Genomic DNA, 16,500 nt, shown 5'->3' on the forward strand with positions numbered 1-16,500 from the left:
CCTTTTACTGTTGTAATCGTATCTACAGCTCCCCGGTCAGAGTCTATTTTTTAACATTGGCCTTTGCACTATTCAGTCAGTGGGGCTGTGCCAGTATCTTGGGAGTATGTTTCTTTATCAGAGTCTGTTATCTTTATCTGTAGGTTTAATTTGGTAAGTAAGTAAGTAATTACAGATAAAACATGTTGTCAACTTGCTGCGTTCTCTCTTGCAGAACATCTTTAACGTGGTCATCGAAGTGCCGAGATGGACCAACGCAAAGATGGAGGTGGGATTATCACATGCAAATGGATCTAATACCGCCATCAACCTTTTAAATATACTTTTGAATATCTGCACTTTGTGAAATAATGGTTAGTTTCAACACTGCACGTTGGATTGCTGTATTAGTCAAAATTGCCTTATGCATTACAGAAGAAAGGAAAGTACACTTGACATATTACTGCATATTACTTACTACCTACTTGTCCTTTCACAGCTTAAAACTCCGGTAGTTTTAAATATACTGAATAGGGACCAGTGATTTTCTGGAATGTGCAGGTTTAGACAACCAGGATGTGATGTTCTTGTTTTTAAATGCTCTCAACTGCTCGTGAAGCCATTTTTGAGCTAGTTTGGATACAAAGATTGGAGCTCACACAAACATAAAAAGTGTCAGGCTCTATTTATTTTAAAAAGAGATTATTAAGGCGACAGTTACTTGTTATTCTGTCTTAACAGTGAATTTTAAAGGTGAAAGTATAACATTCTTTTTGATAGATTTGAAGTAAATTCACAATGCTAACGGTGCTAATTAAAATGTGTTAGTGCCGCAGTACCTCCATATTTATTTATTTATTTATTAACCTTTATTCAACCTGGTGAACTTCATTGAGATTGAAACCTCTTTTTCAATGGTAACCTGGGCTAAAGTGAACAAAGTAGCATTGCACTTAACATTTAAGAATAAATCAAAACTTCTTTCTTTTAATTCTTCTCTCTTCCCCACACTGACACTTTGATCAAAAATACATTTTACCTCGTCACTGATATATGATATTTTTGAGTTTGTATCTGAGTTCAGTGCATTTAAATCCAGCGCTGCCTCCGTCAGCGCCATGAATGTCACAGAACACAAACAGGAGTGTCGCTCTGCTCACATTGTTTGAGCTTATACTCTCTATATATATATACGTATGTTTTCACAAAGGGACGATCAGTACTGAACCAGGCAGAAGGCCTTGCAAACACTATATCACTTTGTTGAATGATGTGGGAAACCTATTCGAGCACTACATACGTAGCTTTATATACTGTTCAATATCTAAAACGGTTATATTTCTTTGTGCAGATCGCTACCAAAGATCTTCTGAATCCAATCAAGCAAGATGTGAAGAAAGGCAAGCTGCGATATGTAGCCAACATTTTCCCACACAAAGGTTACATATGGAACTATGGAGCCATCCCTCAGGTTAGTGTGCTAATCCTACTAAAGTCCATGTATCCACAGTAGGAGTAGGATGATCTTGACTTGTGCTCCGTGGTGGTGCAGACATGGGAGGACCCCGCACACAAGGACAAAGACACCGACTGCTGTGGAGACAATGACCCAATAGACGTCTGTGAAATTGGCAGCAAGGTAGAAATAGTTTAGTGAACATTGTGAAATAATGTGTTTTTTCTAACAATAGAACGCTCGCTCTTCTCTGCAGGTGTGCTCCCGGGGCGAGGTCATCCGAGTGAAGGTCCTGGGGGTTCTGGCCATGATTGACGAAGGAGAGACTGATTGGAAAGTGATTGTAATCAATGTAGACGACCCCGAAGCCAGTGAATTCAACAGTAAGACCCTTAATGCTTTAGGTCAGGGGTGGGCACCCTTTTTAAGCTCACAAGCTACTTTTAACTTTACTCACTGATTTGTGATATGGGCACAAGGGCTCGGTGTTTGTCAGGGAGATTCATACTGTACAAAGTCTAAATATTGGAAATCTCAAATAAATTACAAAATCAAGGTGCTACATTTAATTATTACAGTGTGACTTTCCTGTGCTGTCTGTGTTGTTGTCGGCAGCTTTATTGAAGAGAATGGAGTTGTTGCCCATTAGCTATTTAGTTGATTAACTGGTTGATATTCTGCACAACAGCAGAAAGGAGAATGCATGGAGTGCGTTAGCTGGAGCTTTTGGGTGACTGGACAGTTGAATGTGCATGTGTTTGCTCTTGTCAGACATCAGTGATGTGAGGCGTCTGAAGCCTGGATACCTGGAGGCGACTGTGGACTGGTTCAGAAGGTACAAAGTGCCAGACGGCAAACCAGAGAACCGCTTTGCCTTTGATGGGGAGTTTAAAGACAAGGTATTCGCCTAACATTGTTCCTTTTTAAATTAATATTTGTTTTTTTTAATGTTGCTGGACACGATCAAATTGTGATTAAAAAAAAAACACGACTCAATTACATTTTTCTGCCAATAAGAAGTGAATGAAATGCTTCTCTCTTTCAGGATTTTGCCATCAGTGTAATCAAGAGCACTCATAATTTCTGGAAAGCCCTCATTAGTCAAAGGGCCATTGCTGGAGAACTGAACTGGTAAATATTGTTTGAATAGTTGTTAAAGACTTCAGTGCAGATATATCTAACAAAGTCTGTGCTCCAACAGTAAAAACACAAGCGTCTCGGTGGGTGACAGTCCTTTCTGCTGCTCAGCCGACGAGGCCAAGGCTGCTGTTGGGGAGGTAACAAACATGTGCATTAGATGCTTTTAATGCCTGGTAAACATATTACACTCCCCGTCTAACTGTCTTCATCTTTAGACATGCCCATGTGGGAAAGGGGACTCCATTCCTTCAACAGGTAATTTGTTTTAGTTCAGTGTATTTGTAGAATATGACCTGTAGGTTATTTACAAAAACTTAAAAACATTCATGTGTTTTTCAGTTGACAAATGGTTCTACAAATAAGAGGCAGCATTGAAGACGCTTCTCCTTTAATCCCACTATGATCGTTGGAAGAATTGGACTTTTTTCCTTTGGTGGCGAGTTAGATAATGTAGATGAACTCAAAATAATGTGTACACTTGTGATGCATTCATAGTATGACCAATTGACCATACAAAGGTCTCCTAGGAGATGTTCTGTCGGATCATGAAGACTCTTTACCTCTGACAGGAAACTGCTTTAATAAAGCTTTTCTGGATTCTCTGCTGTGTGTTGTTGTTGTAGAAGGTGAATCTAGAGTCTCCCTCTACCGCCGCCTAGTGGACACGTTCTGAGTAACACATGAGATTATAATTGGTAATAACAGGATGTTATTACCTCTATTTTATCATAGATTTTAGAACAGCTAAAATGTGTCCTAAAGTAGTAATAATAATAAAAGAAGCAGGAAGTGACCCAAATGATTCATCGTTAAAAAAAAGGAGAAACCACTACTTTAGTTTGGCGGAACGGGTTGGATGTGAAATGTATTTAATGTTTTTGAGTTTATGTAAGTGGACTGACCGAAAATAAATAATGCAAAGTGAAGTAAACTAACGTATTTTCAAAAATATTTTGACATTAAATCAAAACTCATTGTAGTAAGTATTTATATTTTAAAAAAGCAGATATATTTGGAATTTCCAGCGTCGAAATGCCAGTTGTCAGCTTCACAAAGTCAAAGTTGTGGCAAAGTATGTGATCTGTCTGTAGATGAAATGAAAAAAACTTGAGTGCAACATTTCTGAAAATATTTGTCTAGTAAAACCTTAATCAAGATTTTTCCTTTTATCAAGAGAGTGTCATCTATTTGACCAGAGCTTCTAAATGTTTTCTGACCCTCGGGAGATTAAAGTTTCCGCCTCCCACAGCCTCTGGGACAGCACAGAATTGCAGCTTCACTGCTGTAAATATGGCCTTTCAAGGAGAAGATGCACTCGCGTTCTCATCACTGTGGATCACTTTTCCACGACCATCACACACAGACTGCTTTCTGCTGGTGCTTGTTACTTAATGGCGATTGGCAGCTGACTGAAAAGTTACGCCACCTGCTGGATTGAGTGTGGGCAGGAGATTAACAGAAACCATAATAACAAAAAGGAAATTGTACACTTCAATGATGCTCTTAATTCTATAATCTTCCAATTAATCAGTCTTATTTGGTGGTTGTTGTTTTATGGCGGTTGGCATCATTACATACAGACTTTATTCCTTAGACTTTGTCGTAGTCCCAAAAGTTCTTCCAGTGCTTTGACAAAGCCCAAGAGGTCATGAGATGTTTCAGACTCCGTCATAGTCCGTGAAAGTACTCCCTCCATCGCCCACGAGTGTTTTATGGCGGTTGGTATCCAAGTGTTACCGCTGCATTTATGTTTCATTGACTTCAAAGCCCATGGGATCAAAGCGGAAAGGAATCAAATGCACACATTGTTTTTGCATATGCTTTATATCGTCTGAGGAATAAAGTCTGGCGGTAATGCAACACTTGGATGCCAACCGCCATAAAACAACAACAACAACAACAACAACATCGTCAAATGCACTTTTGCTGTTGGCTGCCAGCTGCCAATAAAACAACAACAAACAACCGCACGAAACGTCTGAGGAATAAAGTCTGGCGGTAATGCAACACTCGGATGCCAACCGCCATAAAACAACAACAACAACAGCAACGCCAACAGATTCAAAAAGTGGACTATAGCGTCCAGTCGACTTGATGAGGCTGAAGCTATTGATGTCCGGGGTGAGAGCAGAGACTGTAAGGTGATCATAAAGCTAGCACAGGATAGTGCATCCTTTAAGGAGTGGAATTCAGTGGCATTGTCAAAGAGCCTAACTGTAGCTGTGGGAGTGATCAAGAGTGCGAGTGTCCTTAGAGATGGCTCGCTGCTGGTCGTGTGCAAGGACGCGGCTCAGCAACGGAAGGCGATTGGAACTAAACGTCTGGGTGGAAAGGACATTCTTGTGTCTGATGCTGAAAGAAACACGGTCAGAGGAGTTATCGTAGGTGTCCCTACGGCAACGTCTGTGGATGAAGTTAAGGAGAATTTGACGGGAGTTACGGTGGTGGACGCTAGGCGTTTGAAGGTGACCCGGTTTGGGGTAAGATGTGACAGCTTGTCGGTAATGGTAACACTTGAAGGGAGGTGCCTGCCTAGTAAGGTGTTCATTGGGTACATGTGCTATAGCGTCAGGCCATATGTTCCGCCGCCCCTGCGTTGCTTTAAGTGCCAGCGCTTTGGGCATATTGCAGCGGTCTGTAGAGGGAGGCAAAGGTGTGGTAAATGTGCAGGAGATCATGAGTATGGGAAGTGTGACGTGGGTGCAAAACTGAAGTGCTGTAACTGTGGGGAAGAACATAGCTCTGCCTACGGGGGATGCAGGTTTAGCAAAAGAGCTGCTGAGGTGCAGAAAATAAAGGTCTCTCAAGGTATATCCTATGCAGATGCAGTCAAGAAAGTTTCAAGTAACGAGTTTAGAGTAAATACAGAGAGAGGAGCCAGCGCTGCTCCCAGCCAGGGCGAAATGAGAAAGGCCAGCGTGGCTCCCAAGAAGTGTGAAGGTTTCAAGAGTGGAGGTCCCAAGTGTGCAGGTTCCAGAATTAATGAGAATACCCTGGTTGTGGATAGAGAGGATTTTGTACTCTTTATGGTGGATGTTGTAAACTGTGCTGCTCAGACTCAAAGCAGAACTGAAAGGATCAGGATCATTGCTAAAGCTGCAGGGAGATTCCTTGGAACAAAGGAGCTTGATTGGGCAGATATAGAAAACAGGCTAAAGGCGCTAAATGGGAGTCGGAGTGATGGGGGTCTGCTTGTGGGGAGTCAGAGTGATCAGAGTGACGAGATGGGGGTGGGGGTGGTCTCCTGTCCTCGTCCAGTCTTGTAGACGCACGGCTACCAAGCGGCGACATCAGTGGACATATTAAAGCCTATAGAATGAAGCCTGAAGAATAAAGCTGTACGGTGGAAGCACCGAACGTCAAAGAAGGAGAGGAAGATGAAGAAGAGTCTCCCTGGAATAAAGCCGGTTGGTCTCTGAAACAACAACAACTATTCTAGTCACAAAGACATATCATGACATCATGGGCTTTGTAACACCAAAGCAATGGAAGGAGTTCTTTTACGGACTACGACAGTCTGAGGACTACGACAAAGTCTGAGGAATAAAGTCTGGCGGTAATGCAACACTTGGATGCCAACCGCCATAAAACAACAACAACAACAACAACAACAACAGTCAACTTGAGAAGGCCAGAACTCATGGTTAAATGAGTTTTTATTGTTTCCATTCAGTGTCATTCAACAATGTCGGAGCCAAGGTAAGAACAAATAAAGAATATTAAAGTACCTTTACTGGGAGGGAGACGAGCTCGACCGCTTCTCTCCTGTATTTAAAGATTAACCGTGTTTGCTCTGAGCAATTTTTCTGTTGCACAAAACACGTCTGTCACCAGTAGTGCACACATTTCTCCAAATGTCTTGCACCCCCCAAACGGGTGCGCCCCACACGTTGAGAAGCTCTATTAGACAACACCTCACGCAACCCCCGATAACGACGCGATGACGCATTTCCGGTGAACTGTCAAACTTGCCCCTCTCAGCGGCGGCGCACAGGCTGGGACCAAATTTAGGGACTCGCACTTTCAAATCCTTGTTCTCAGGTAAAGTATTCTTTATTCCACTACAATAACTTCTTTTTAAAAAACGCCCTCATAACGTCCTGTCACTTCCAACAAAGATTCAGCCTGAAAACTAATTTGTAAAAGTGTTTTTTAATCTTTGACAAGGGAGTTTGGAGTTGTTTACTTGGTTTACGCCAACACATTGGGAAATGAGCGGTTGTAGCCAAGAAGTTACTGGAAAACTATTAAACACACGTACCAGACAGTTTGGTAAATAAATTGGCATTGGAATTTAGCTTTGTTTGGTTTATTATATTGCCAAACGTATCTGTTTTTATGATTCAGAATTTGTGCGCATTTTTAAACACCGCAAATCACGTCAGCGCGTTTAATACGTAGGATCTTTTTGAGTTTCCGTCTGTTTTGACTTACAATTTGGAAATAATGAAATGTTTGAGTGCTCTGAGCCGGCTGAGCAGAGTGACAGGTGCACAGGAGAGAGGCAGGGGCCAGATCAAGTGTCCTCGCCACTACTTGTCATAAAAATAGTCCAAGGAACACCAGGGGCCTCTTACTTCACACACAGCCCTCAGTGTGGACCACAGCCTGCTGCTTAATGTGCCCTTCCAATGGCTACGATTACATGCTCACCAAAATCTGATTATTGTCTGATTTATGGACCTTATCTTAGTAGATCATCATATTATGTTATATAGTTTATGAATGTAAACTGCAATATGTTACATTTCAGAACCACTCAGAGTCTAAGTTTGTTAAATAACTGCATCCAAGTACAAGAATGCTGACTTGGATAGAGAATAGGTTAAAACAGGAAGTTGTAGGACAATACAGAATGCATGAATTCATCAAATAAAACTTTGAGTAAACTAATGATGAGGAAACACGTTTATAACAAGGTTAAAAGCTTGTTAAAGTTGATTTAGCATGATGATTTTGCTTTTTACATGGTATTTTAATCATTGTATCCAATCTAATAATACGATTTTGCGTGCGCTTGTAACCGCAACTGATTCAGGTCTTTTGTGTGTGATTACACAGATTACACATACCACAGTGAAGTAATCCCAGGAAAAAGATTTGGTGCCAAATCAAAGTACTTCAACTACTAAAAGAGAGCACTGTTACAGTTCAGTTTTAAGGCTAGAATATGCCTTTTCTAATCTTTTATTATTTGTTTATGAACCAGTTCAGACTTTTTCAAAGGTGACCTGATATAGATTGTGTTCACTGACATTCATCACAAGGCCTGGATTTAGGTCAGGTCAGAATTCTATGACGTCTGTATTTACTTAACCTAACCACATGAAATAAAAACCGGCCCAAAGTCAATATAAATAAAGAAAACTGTTGCCTCAGAAAGTGGTGCCACTATTTAAAACGAATAATGATGAGGTTAAACGTTTGTGGATTTCTATTCTGGATATTTATCCCATTGAGTTCTATACTGTCGGCCCCTGCCCACCATCTGAGATTATTATTATTGAGTGACTGTGTAATACATTATGCAGTCACTATTAGTTCTTGAAGATCTTTAGATTTGTCAGATTTTTGTGATTCAAGGTTCTTTTCGTAGATATTTTTCATGTGATTCCTGTGGTTTCTTTTGGTATTCCTCGGTCTTGTCATTTTTTTTTTTTCTGGATTCCTCGTAAAAGTTGAAATTTTTCCAGTCTTTTAGTGTGGCAGAATAGTAGTAGTAGTAGTAGTAGTAGTAGTAGTAGTAGACGGCAACTGTCATGCCAGTTGCCGTCTGGCAACCAACTACTACTACTATTCCGCGACTTTAAAAGATTGCAACTTTGACAAGAATACCAAAAGCAACCGCAGGAATCGCATGAAAAATATCTACAAAAAGAGTACTAAAAAATCGGACAAGAAATGCGACCTGTGAAACAGTGTTTTTTATAATAATATTAATATTAATAAAAATCTTCTGCGTAAATACAGCCGGCATCTAACAGACCTCTGTGGGGGAAGCAATCCATTCATTATAATGTAGAAGAGCTGCTCTGTCACCCACTGTTCAACAACTACAAGAGACTTTAGGATATCAATTGTACCAAATACAGACACAAAGACATAAAGAATAAAATGATTAAACACCCTAAATTTGTAAAAAAAAAAAGGATATCCAAGAATTCTTACGGTAGCTGTATTTTAACATCTACAGACAAATTCTTTTACTTTTCTGTGACAACACCAGGTCAACAACCTTCATTAAGACTCAGTTGAGACTTGATAAAATACAAATCAGTCACAAACTAACGTCTTCAAACTGGGAAAAAGCTTTGTTCAATCCTTTTTCACCCACATCAAACCACGCTCACTATGACGCATTGTATCTATTCAAACAAAGCAATAAAGAAGTTACCCAGTGCCCTGGTCAATTTGACTCTCATTGCTTCTAATGTACTAAAATAATCTGTTTACATATGCTGTTCTTTTCTCACAGCCACAGAAGAATCATGTCTTTCATATTAGACTGGCTCTACAGGAGCTTCAGCGGCGTCTTACAGTTTTTAGGTAAGTCATCTTAACAATGTAGTTCATGTCCCAGTGTTTCCCATAAATAGAGGAGATTTAAACATCGGTAAGACAAATAAATGATACTTTATGCTTGTAGAATTGTGCTAAACATATAAAACGTTACTGTAGTCAAGGGAAATCTGTACTTTAAAATGGTATTTGGCTTTCCAAGCGTCATCAGATTAAAACCTGGACTTTATCTGGCCAAAATCAGTGCAATCATGCTCCAAAATGAGACCAAATGATAATATCTGTCCTTAAATCAAACAAACACTTCAGAGAGCTCCATGTTAAAAAAAAAACTCAAATATGGATTGTTTGTGCCACCATCTCGGCACAAACACCAAAAGAACGCCAGATATTCCTGACCTGTAACCTAATTCCACTCAAAGAAAACCACTTGAAGTTTCCTTTTCGTAATCAATAGAACTGCTACACTGTTATTTTCCATCCACAGTGATGACTTGCCTTCACAGTCACATTCACACTACAATACATTCATATTGTATTACTCAATTTCAGGTTTATACAAAAAGACAGGAAAGCTGGTGTTCCTCGGGCTGGACAACGCAGGGAAGACCACACTACTGCACATGCTCAAAGATGACCGACTTGGCCAGCACGTCCCCACTCTGCACCCAAGTACGTCTACATATCCAAAACGGTTTTGTCTCGGTAGTTAGCATTAAATAAAAAACCTGTTATTTCATTCACTGATTCCTCTGTGTCCAGCATCAGAAGAGCTGACCATGGCTGGAATGACGTTCACCACATTTGATCTTGGAGGACACACGCAAGGTAATGATGAATCTGGGGGAGATATTGTAGATTGCAGTGTAAAACCAGTAAGAAGTTATTGTTAATCTGTATTTGCACTTTTCACCTTATTCTCAGAAGGTTTGTTTTCAGTTCAGTCTTGAATGTTGATTTATCCATAGTGTTACAGGTCAGGGGCTTGTTTTTAATCAATGAATCACTTAACTCTGTGAGGGGTCAAAGGTCAACGTGTTACTGAAATGATCAATGTAGTATAAATCGCCAGGTCAACCTGCTCTCACTTGGAGAATGTTTAATTTCATACAATAGATATTTTGCAAAAATGTCTTCTTCGGCATTTCATTTAAAAAAAAATCCAAACATAGGTAATTATATCTTCTAACTCACCGTCTTTAAAATAACCTATGTTTGTGGATGTATGGTTTTATGGTGTCGCTCCTCTTTTTTGCTTGCTTCAGACACAATCTATTTTTTCAGTCTATAAACATTATTGATTGACGGGACAAGAGCTTTTGCCACAAGATTATCATCCCTCTGGAGAATTATCTTGTTATGTCTTTTTAAAATTGTAACCAATAGAGAGTAGGTCTGATTAAAGGAAGTATGATATGCAAATGCGTCTTTAATGATGCTCCAGACCCTGTGTTTCCTCATCATTAGTTTACTCTGATTGATTCCTGCATGTTTGAGTAATCCTGAATTGTCCCGTAAATGGACTCTGGAGTCATACACGCGGGGATCTAAAATGTCACATCGCCATTTTTGATCAATAAATCCACATGCACACGAGTAAAATGTCATGAATGGGTGGAGTTTATCAGTACTGCAGTTTTGAACAGGAAGTCACTGGACCTGTTTCTTTTACTAAGCCATTGTGGATACATTTGATGATGATGATGATGATGATTATTTATTTTTTAAGTAATCATAAATATCATGAAACTACTGAAAATAATGCACAACAAATATTTTAATCTGAAAAACATTATAAACAGAAACATTATCAACACTTGACAACATGAAATATCTAAAAGTATCTTCTATTTAAAGTTGTTGTTAAAATCCTGTGACTAACACTTGTAACCTGTAGCAAGAAGAATCTGGAAGAACTACCTCCCGGCCATAAACGGGATTGTTTACATGGTGGACGTTGCTGACCATGAGCGGCTACTGGAGGCCAAAGTAGAGCTGGATGTAGGTTTTAAACGCACCGTACTACTAATATTCCTGCTAATGCTAATGCTAATACCACTCCTGATGCCTCCACTGCATTCACGTATCGTACTGCACTCACGTATCGTATCGTACTGCATTCACGTATCGTACTGCACTCACGTATCGTACTGCACTCACGTATCGTATCGTACTGCACTCATGTAACGTACTGCATTCACGTATCGTACTGCACTCACGTATCGTATCGTACTGCATTCACATATCGTACTGCACTCGCGTATCGTATCGTACTGCATTCACGTATCGTACTGCACTCACGTATCGTACTGCACTCACGTATCGTATCGTACTGCATTCACGCATCGTACTGCACTCACGTAACGTATCGTACTGCACTCATGTAACGTACTGCACTCATGTAACGTACTGCATTCACGTATCGTACTGCATTCACGTATCGTACTGCACTCACGTATCGTACTGCACTCACGTATCGTACTGCACTCACGTATCGTACTGCACTCACGTATCGTATCGTACTGCACTCACGTATCGTACTGCATTCACGTATCGTACGGCACTCACGTATCGCACTGCACTGCACTCACGTATCGTACTGCACTTACGTATCGTATCGTACTGCACTCACGTATCGTACTGCACTCACGTATCGTACTGCACTCACGTATCGTACTGCACTCACGTATCGTACTGCACTCACGTATCGTACTGCACTCACGTATCGTACTGCACTCACGTATGTACTGCACTCATGTATGTACTGCACTCACGTATCGTACTGCACTCATGTATGTACTGCACTCACGTATCGTATCGTACTGCACTCACGTATCGCACTGCACTCACGTATCGCACTGCACTCACGTATCGTACTGCACTCACGTATGTACTGCACTCATGTATGTACTGCACTCACGTATCGTACTGCACTCATGTATGTACTGCACTCACGTATCGTATCGTACTGCACTCACGTATCGCACTGCACTCACGTATCGCACTGCACTCACGTATCGTACTGCACTCACGTATCGCACTGCACTCACGTATCGTACTGCACTCACGTATCGTACTGCACTCACGTATCGTACTGCACTCACGTATCGTACTGCACTCACGTATCGTACTGCACTCACGTATGTACTGCACTCATGTATGTACTGCACTCACGTATCGTACTGCACTCATGTATGTACTGCACTCACGTATCGTATCGTACTGCACTCACGTATCGCACTGCACTCACGTATCGTATCACACTGCACTCACGTATCGTATCACACTGCACTCACGTATCGTATCACACTGCACTCACGTATCGTATCACACTGCACTCACGTATCGTATCGTACTGCACTCATGTATGCACTGCACTCGTGTATGCACTGCACTCATGTATGTACTGCACTCATGTATGTACTGCACTCATGTATGTACTGCACTCACGTATCGCACTGCACTCACGTATCGTATCGTACTGCACTCATGTATGTACTGCACTCATGTATGTACTGCACTCATGTATGTACTGCACTCACGTATCGCACTGCACTCACGTATCGTATCGTACTGCACTCATGTATCGTACTGCACTCATGTATCGTACTGCACTCATGTATGTACTGCACTCATGTATGTACTGCACTCATGTATGTACTGCACTCATGTATGTACTGCACTCACGTATCGCACTGCACTCATGTATGTACTGCACTCATGTATGTACTGCACTCATGTATGTACTGCACTCATGTATGTACTGCACTCATGTATGTACTGCACTCATGTATGTACTGCACTCACGTATGTACTGCACTGTAAGTAAAGGTGACGTGTTGTGTGCGCAGGCCCTTCTAACAGACGAGACTGTGTCTAATGTGCCGGTGCTGATCCTGGGGAATAAGATCGATCGACCAGAGGCCATTAGTGAAGACGCTCTGAGGGGCATGTTTGGTCTGATCGGGCACACTACTGGAAAGGTAAGACACAATCACATTTTGGTCCGACAATTATTGTGAGAAAAGACATCAGAATTTTATGATTATTTAGGAATATTGACATCATAATGTCGCAAAATCCTTAATTCACTTTTCATGAATTCATTTTTTCTAAAATAATTCCATCCTGTAGTATGTAGCCTGCTTAATGAAATCTCAATAAGTTAAAGTGCGTATGTTATGACCACGGCCCCTGAAAAAGGAGTAAAACTTGAGTTCAATGAACAACAGCGGCCGTTCCTGTCTCAATCGTGGTTTTAATGACCGAGACGGAACTCAAGCTCCCTCTAGTGTTCCCTTCACCCGGTGTGTTTTCCAATAAAATAGTAATGCAGTCATATTATTCGATAATTCAATGAAACATGGCATGTACTCTTAAAAATAATAATACGCATAACGTAAGTGTGCATTCAAATAAAAGTGTACTTTGTAACCATTACACGTACGACAGGTTTTTATGATTTTCTAATTTTGTCTTTATTTGGTGTGTTTATACCTGTTGTAAATATAAATTATAAATTGTGTTTTACACCAATCGAGTGGCTATTTGTGGAGAAAAGTTGAAAAATCTGTTGACGGGAAAGTATGATTTTGACCTTCGAAACATCAATTCAACAAAATAAAGGTGCTCCAATATATTTTTTATTTGACAAATGAAACAAATTGTGACATTAGATGTGTTTTGGCGCAGTGGTTGCTAGGTAATTTCCTTCTGTGATGTCATCAATTACAAACAGGAAGAAGAATAATAAGCTTTATGAACTAGCTGTTCTGGGTTAAAGTTTGTATAATATTTAGCAAAATATAGAATATATTTATCGAAACTATTTTAGTTCAATGAGTCGACCAACCTGTCGTAGGCACTTTAAAGGTTGAATGGACGATTTTTTTGGGCCAAATCTGAGTCTTATTTCCTCGTGGCGTGGACATAAAACGCACCTACCGCTCTTTGGAGCCGCGTGCGGCTCGTCCCCCAAGAGCAGCACGGTTCCGCGTGTCTAAGTGCATTGATCTATCATAATATAGTTCCCTCAGTGTACGGGACAAAATTAGGACGGAGAAAGACAGTTCGAGCTGACTCAGAGGAGACGGAAATCTACGGGAGACAAGAGATGTGATGTGATCCGTCGCGCGAATAAACAAACGCACGTGTGTGTTTTATCAGTCCGCACGGGGAGTGCGCATGTGCACTTCCACCTGCGTTCTCAAATCGCCGAAAAATCGTCCATTGAGCCTTTAAGTTAGATTTAGTTTTAGGTCAACATTTGGGTGAGTAGATTGATGAAAGGATTGACTACTGCAATCCTTTCATCAAAAAAAATGAATCAATCAATGATTGATTCATTTTTGGTATTTTATGATTATGTCGTGGCTTGAATAACCTAAATAATCTGAACTGAAGAGTCATGACATCGCTAGTTTTACTGTGCATAGATATTTGATAAATATGTTTGTATTTAATAGGAATAGTTTCTCTTCTACAGTGGATTATAGTCAGCACATTCCCAGGTTGGAGAAGCCGACTGAGCAAACTCATACTGACATAAACCATGTGTTGCTTCAAATGTTTTGAGATGGTGGTTTTTGCACAGTGAAGATTTAAATAACTTCACATAACATTCAATTGCATGGTTTAGATAGAAGCTAGATTGCAGTTTAGATGATGGCCTTTGATGGAAAATAAAATTATACCTATCACTACTTTATTAGTTCCAGCGCTATACTGCAGTGTACACAAATGACACATCGTTGCCCCTGTCTGCTTTTACAAATAAAATGAATCCGTTGCACTTTTATAGCACACATGCTGAGGATGGCATTATGGTGAGGTAGAGAGGGATAAAAGCATTTGTTGAAAAAGGTTTTTGTGCCGGATTAGAATGTCAGTGCAATTACTATTCCAGAAGTTATTATCTGCGAATGTTTGAAGTATCTTTTCTGCTACAAAATGCTGAACTCTATTATGTAGTCCATTTGACATTTTCAGTGCGATAACCTTTGCTGCTTCTTCCCCTTTAGGGCCAAGTGTCTCTGAAGGATCTGAACCTGAGGCCAATGGAGGTGTTCATGTGCAGTGTGCTGAAGAGGCAGGGCTATGGAGAGGGCTTCCGCTGGCTCTCACAGTACATTGACTAATGCAGTTGGACTCACATGTTCCACACAGACCTGCCTGTGTCAACTTACATCTGAACTCTGTGCTAATGCGCTTGAATAGACTTTGTATGACGTATTTCTTTTTGATGCATATTTAACTGTTCGGCCTTCATGTTCTAACCCTGCCCCAGGTTCAGCATATCTTATTAACTAGATGTCAGTTTGGCTCAGAGAACAGACTTGTCACGGTTATTTACCTTGACTGGAGTCGATGGGGACTTGGTCCACGTCAGACAGAGCAGGACGTGCTTAAAGAACATGTCAAAGCTGCAGACAAATGCCTGACTTGGTTTATTTTTAGCTGCTCGTGTTGACTTACATTCAAGGTCAATAGTTACTCATCTCTGCTTAAAGCAACAAACAAAATATTTGTTCATATGTGAAGCAACAGTATTATAATATTTTAAATATGGGGTGAAAAAAATGTTACCATTTATAGTCAAGATAAGATAAGATAATCCTTTATTGTCCCACGTGGGGAAATTTCATTGGTGCAACGCAGGTAGACACAGAAGAAAAGAACAGATCACTTATAGGAAGTCTGAAAAACACTTTCAGTAGAAGATCTCCTATAAACAAAAACTCCCATAGACAGATAAAGAAATGAATACATAAATACCATTGCATGTGATCACGACAGTAATTGCACATGAATATGTGTCACGACGGCACATGGATTGCACATGAATTTCACAGTAAAGTAGTCTTATACCCTGTCAACAATGACGCTTTTGTTACTGCACTGTGAGAAGTTGTATATTGTATGTATGATGTAAACAGCAGCTACATGGGGCATGCTCATATAGGAAGTATAATTTAGGTCCCTTGAGCTGTAAAGGACATGAGTACTTTGTGATCAGGGCCTGTGAGTGAGCTGCGTCCTGTGAGAGAACTTGTGTCAGTCAGGTGCCAGTCGCATACAAAGGCTTTGCATATTATTCATTTCAGTGCAATATTATTTATATTTGTAAATAGGCTATTTATATTTTAAGTAGAAGGAGTTACACACGGACACTAGGCCAAGTGACAACTTTTAAATGTTTAAGTTAAGAATTTTTTTGTGAATTACAAATGTTAACATTTCCAAACAGTTGGAATATTATTCAAAATAAAGAAATGGTGTTTTTTTCTTCTACATTTCTTTTGATCGGTATTTATTTTAGCATACAAAATAAATCATGACCATGCGATCTAAGTAGCTCACTATCCTATTGGTTGTTTGGGGTTTCTCTTTTGACCAATCAGAGCGTA

At 40.2% G+C, this 16,500-nt stretch overlaps 2 protein-coding genes across 2 annotated transcripts in view; both read left to right on the forward strand.

Moving 5' to 3' along the window:
• The window catches only part of ppa1b (inorganic pyrophosphatase 1b), a 4,760-nt gene extending 1,584 nt beyond the window's left edge, over positions 1-3,176 (forward strand). The window contains exons 3-11 of the mRNA XM_072437100.1: positions 215-268; positions 1,331-1,450; positions 1,532-1,618; positions 1,692-1,818; positions 2,207-2,334; positions 2,481-2,566; positions 2,637-2,712; positions 2,791-2,830; positions 2,915-3,176. Of these exons, the coding sequence (XP_072293201.1) occupies positions 215-268; positions 1,331-1,450; positions 1,532-1,618; positions 1,692-1,818; positions 2,207-2,334; positions 2,481-2,566; positions 2,637-2,712; positions 2,791-2,830; positions 2,915-2,937 (741 nt within the window). The 3' untranslated portion in view covers positions 2,938-3,176. The remainder of the gene's footprint in view (positions 1-214; positions 269-1,330; positions 1,451-1,531; positions 1,619-1,691; positions 1,819-2,206; positions 2,335-2,480; positions 2,567-2,636; positions 2,713-2,790; positions 2,831-2,914) is intronic.
• A 3,339-nt stretch (positions 3,177-6,515) lies between these two features.
• sar1ab (secretion associated, Ras related GTPase 1Ab) lies at positions 6,516-16,384 on the forward strand. The gene is made up of 7 exons (XM_072437181.1): positions 6,516-6,616; positions 9,051-9,121; positions 9,647-9,766; positions 9,857-9,922; positions 10,992-11,095; positions 12,946-13,077; positions 15,115-16,384. The coding sequence occupies exons 2-7, from the start codon at positions 9,064-9,066 to the stop codon at positions 15,229-15,231; spliced, it is 597 nt and encodes a 198-aa protein (XP_072293282.1). The 5' UTR covers positions 6,516-6,616; positions 9,051-9,063; the 3' UTR covers positions 15,232-16,384.
• The last annotated feature ends 116 nt before the right edge of the window (positions 16,385-16,500 follow it).

Source organism: Eucyclogobius newberryi, unplaced genomic scaffold (genome assembly GCF_026437365.1).
Source record: "Eucyclogobius newberryi isolate DKJ021-1_F unplaced genomic scaffold, fEucNew1.0.hap1 SCAF_8, whole genome shotgun sequence".
In the NCBI taxonomy this organism is placed as follows: domain Eukaryota; kingdom Metazoa; phylum Chordata; class Actinopteri; order Gobiiformes; family Gobiidae; genus Eucyclogobius; species Eucyclogobius newberryi.

What these genes read in the sequence shown, in the direction of transcription:
- sar1ab (XM_072437181.1), top strand. Translation starts at nt 9,064, where the DNA reads ATGTCTTTCATATTAGACTGGCTCTACAGGAGCTTCAGCGGCGTCTTA. An exon ending in CGGCGTCTTACAGTTTTTAG is followed by an intron (nt 9,122 to 9,646) that starts GTAAGTCATCTT and finishes ACTCAATTTCAG; the next exon opens with GTTTATACAAAAAGACAGGA. An exon ending in CGTCCCCACTCTGCACCCAA is followed by an intron (nt 9,767 to 9,856) that starts GTACGTCTACAT and finishes CTCTGTGTCCAG; the next exon opens with CATCAGAAGAGCTGACCATG.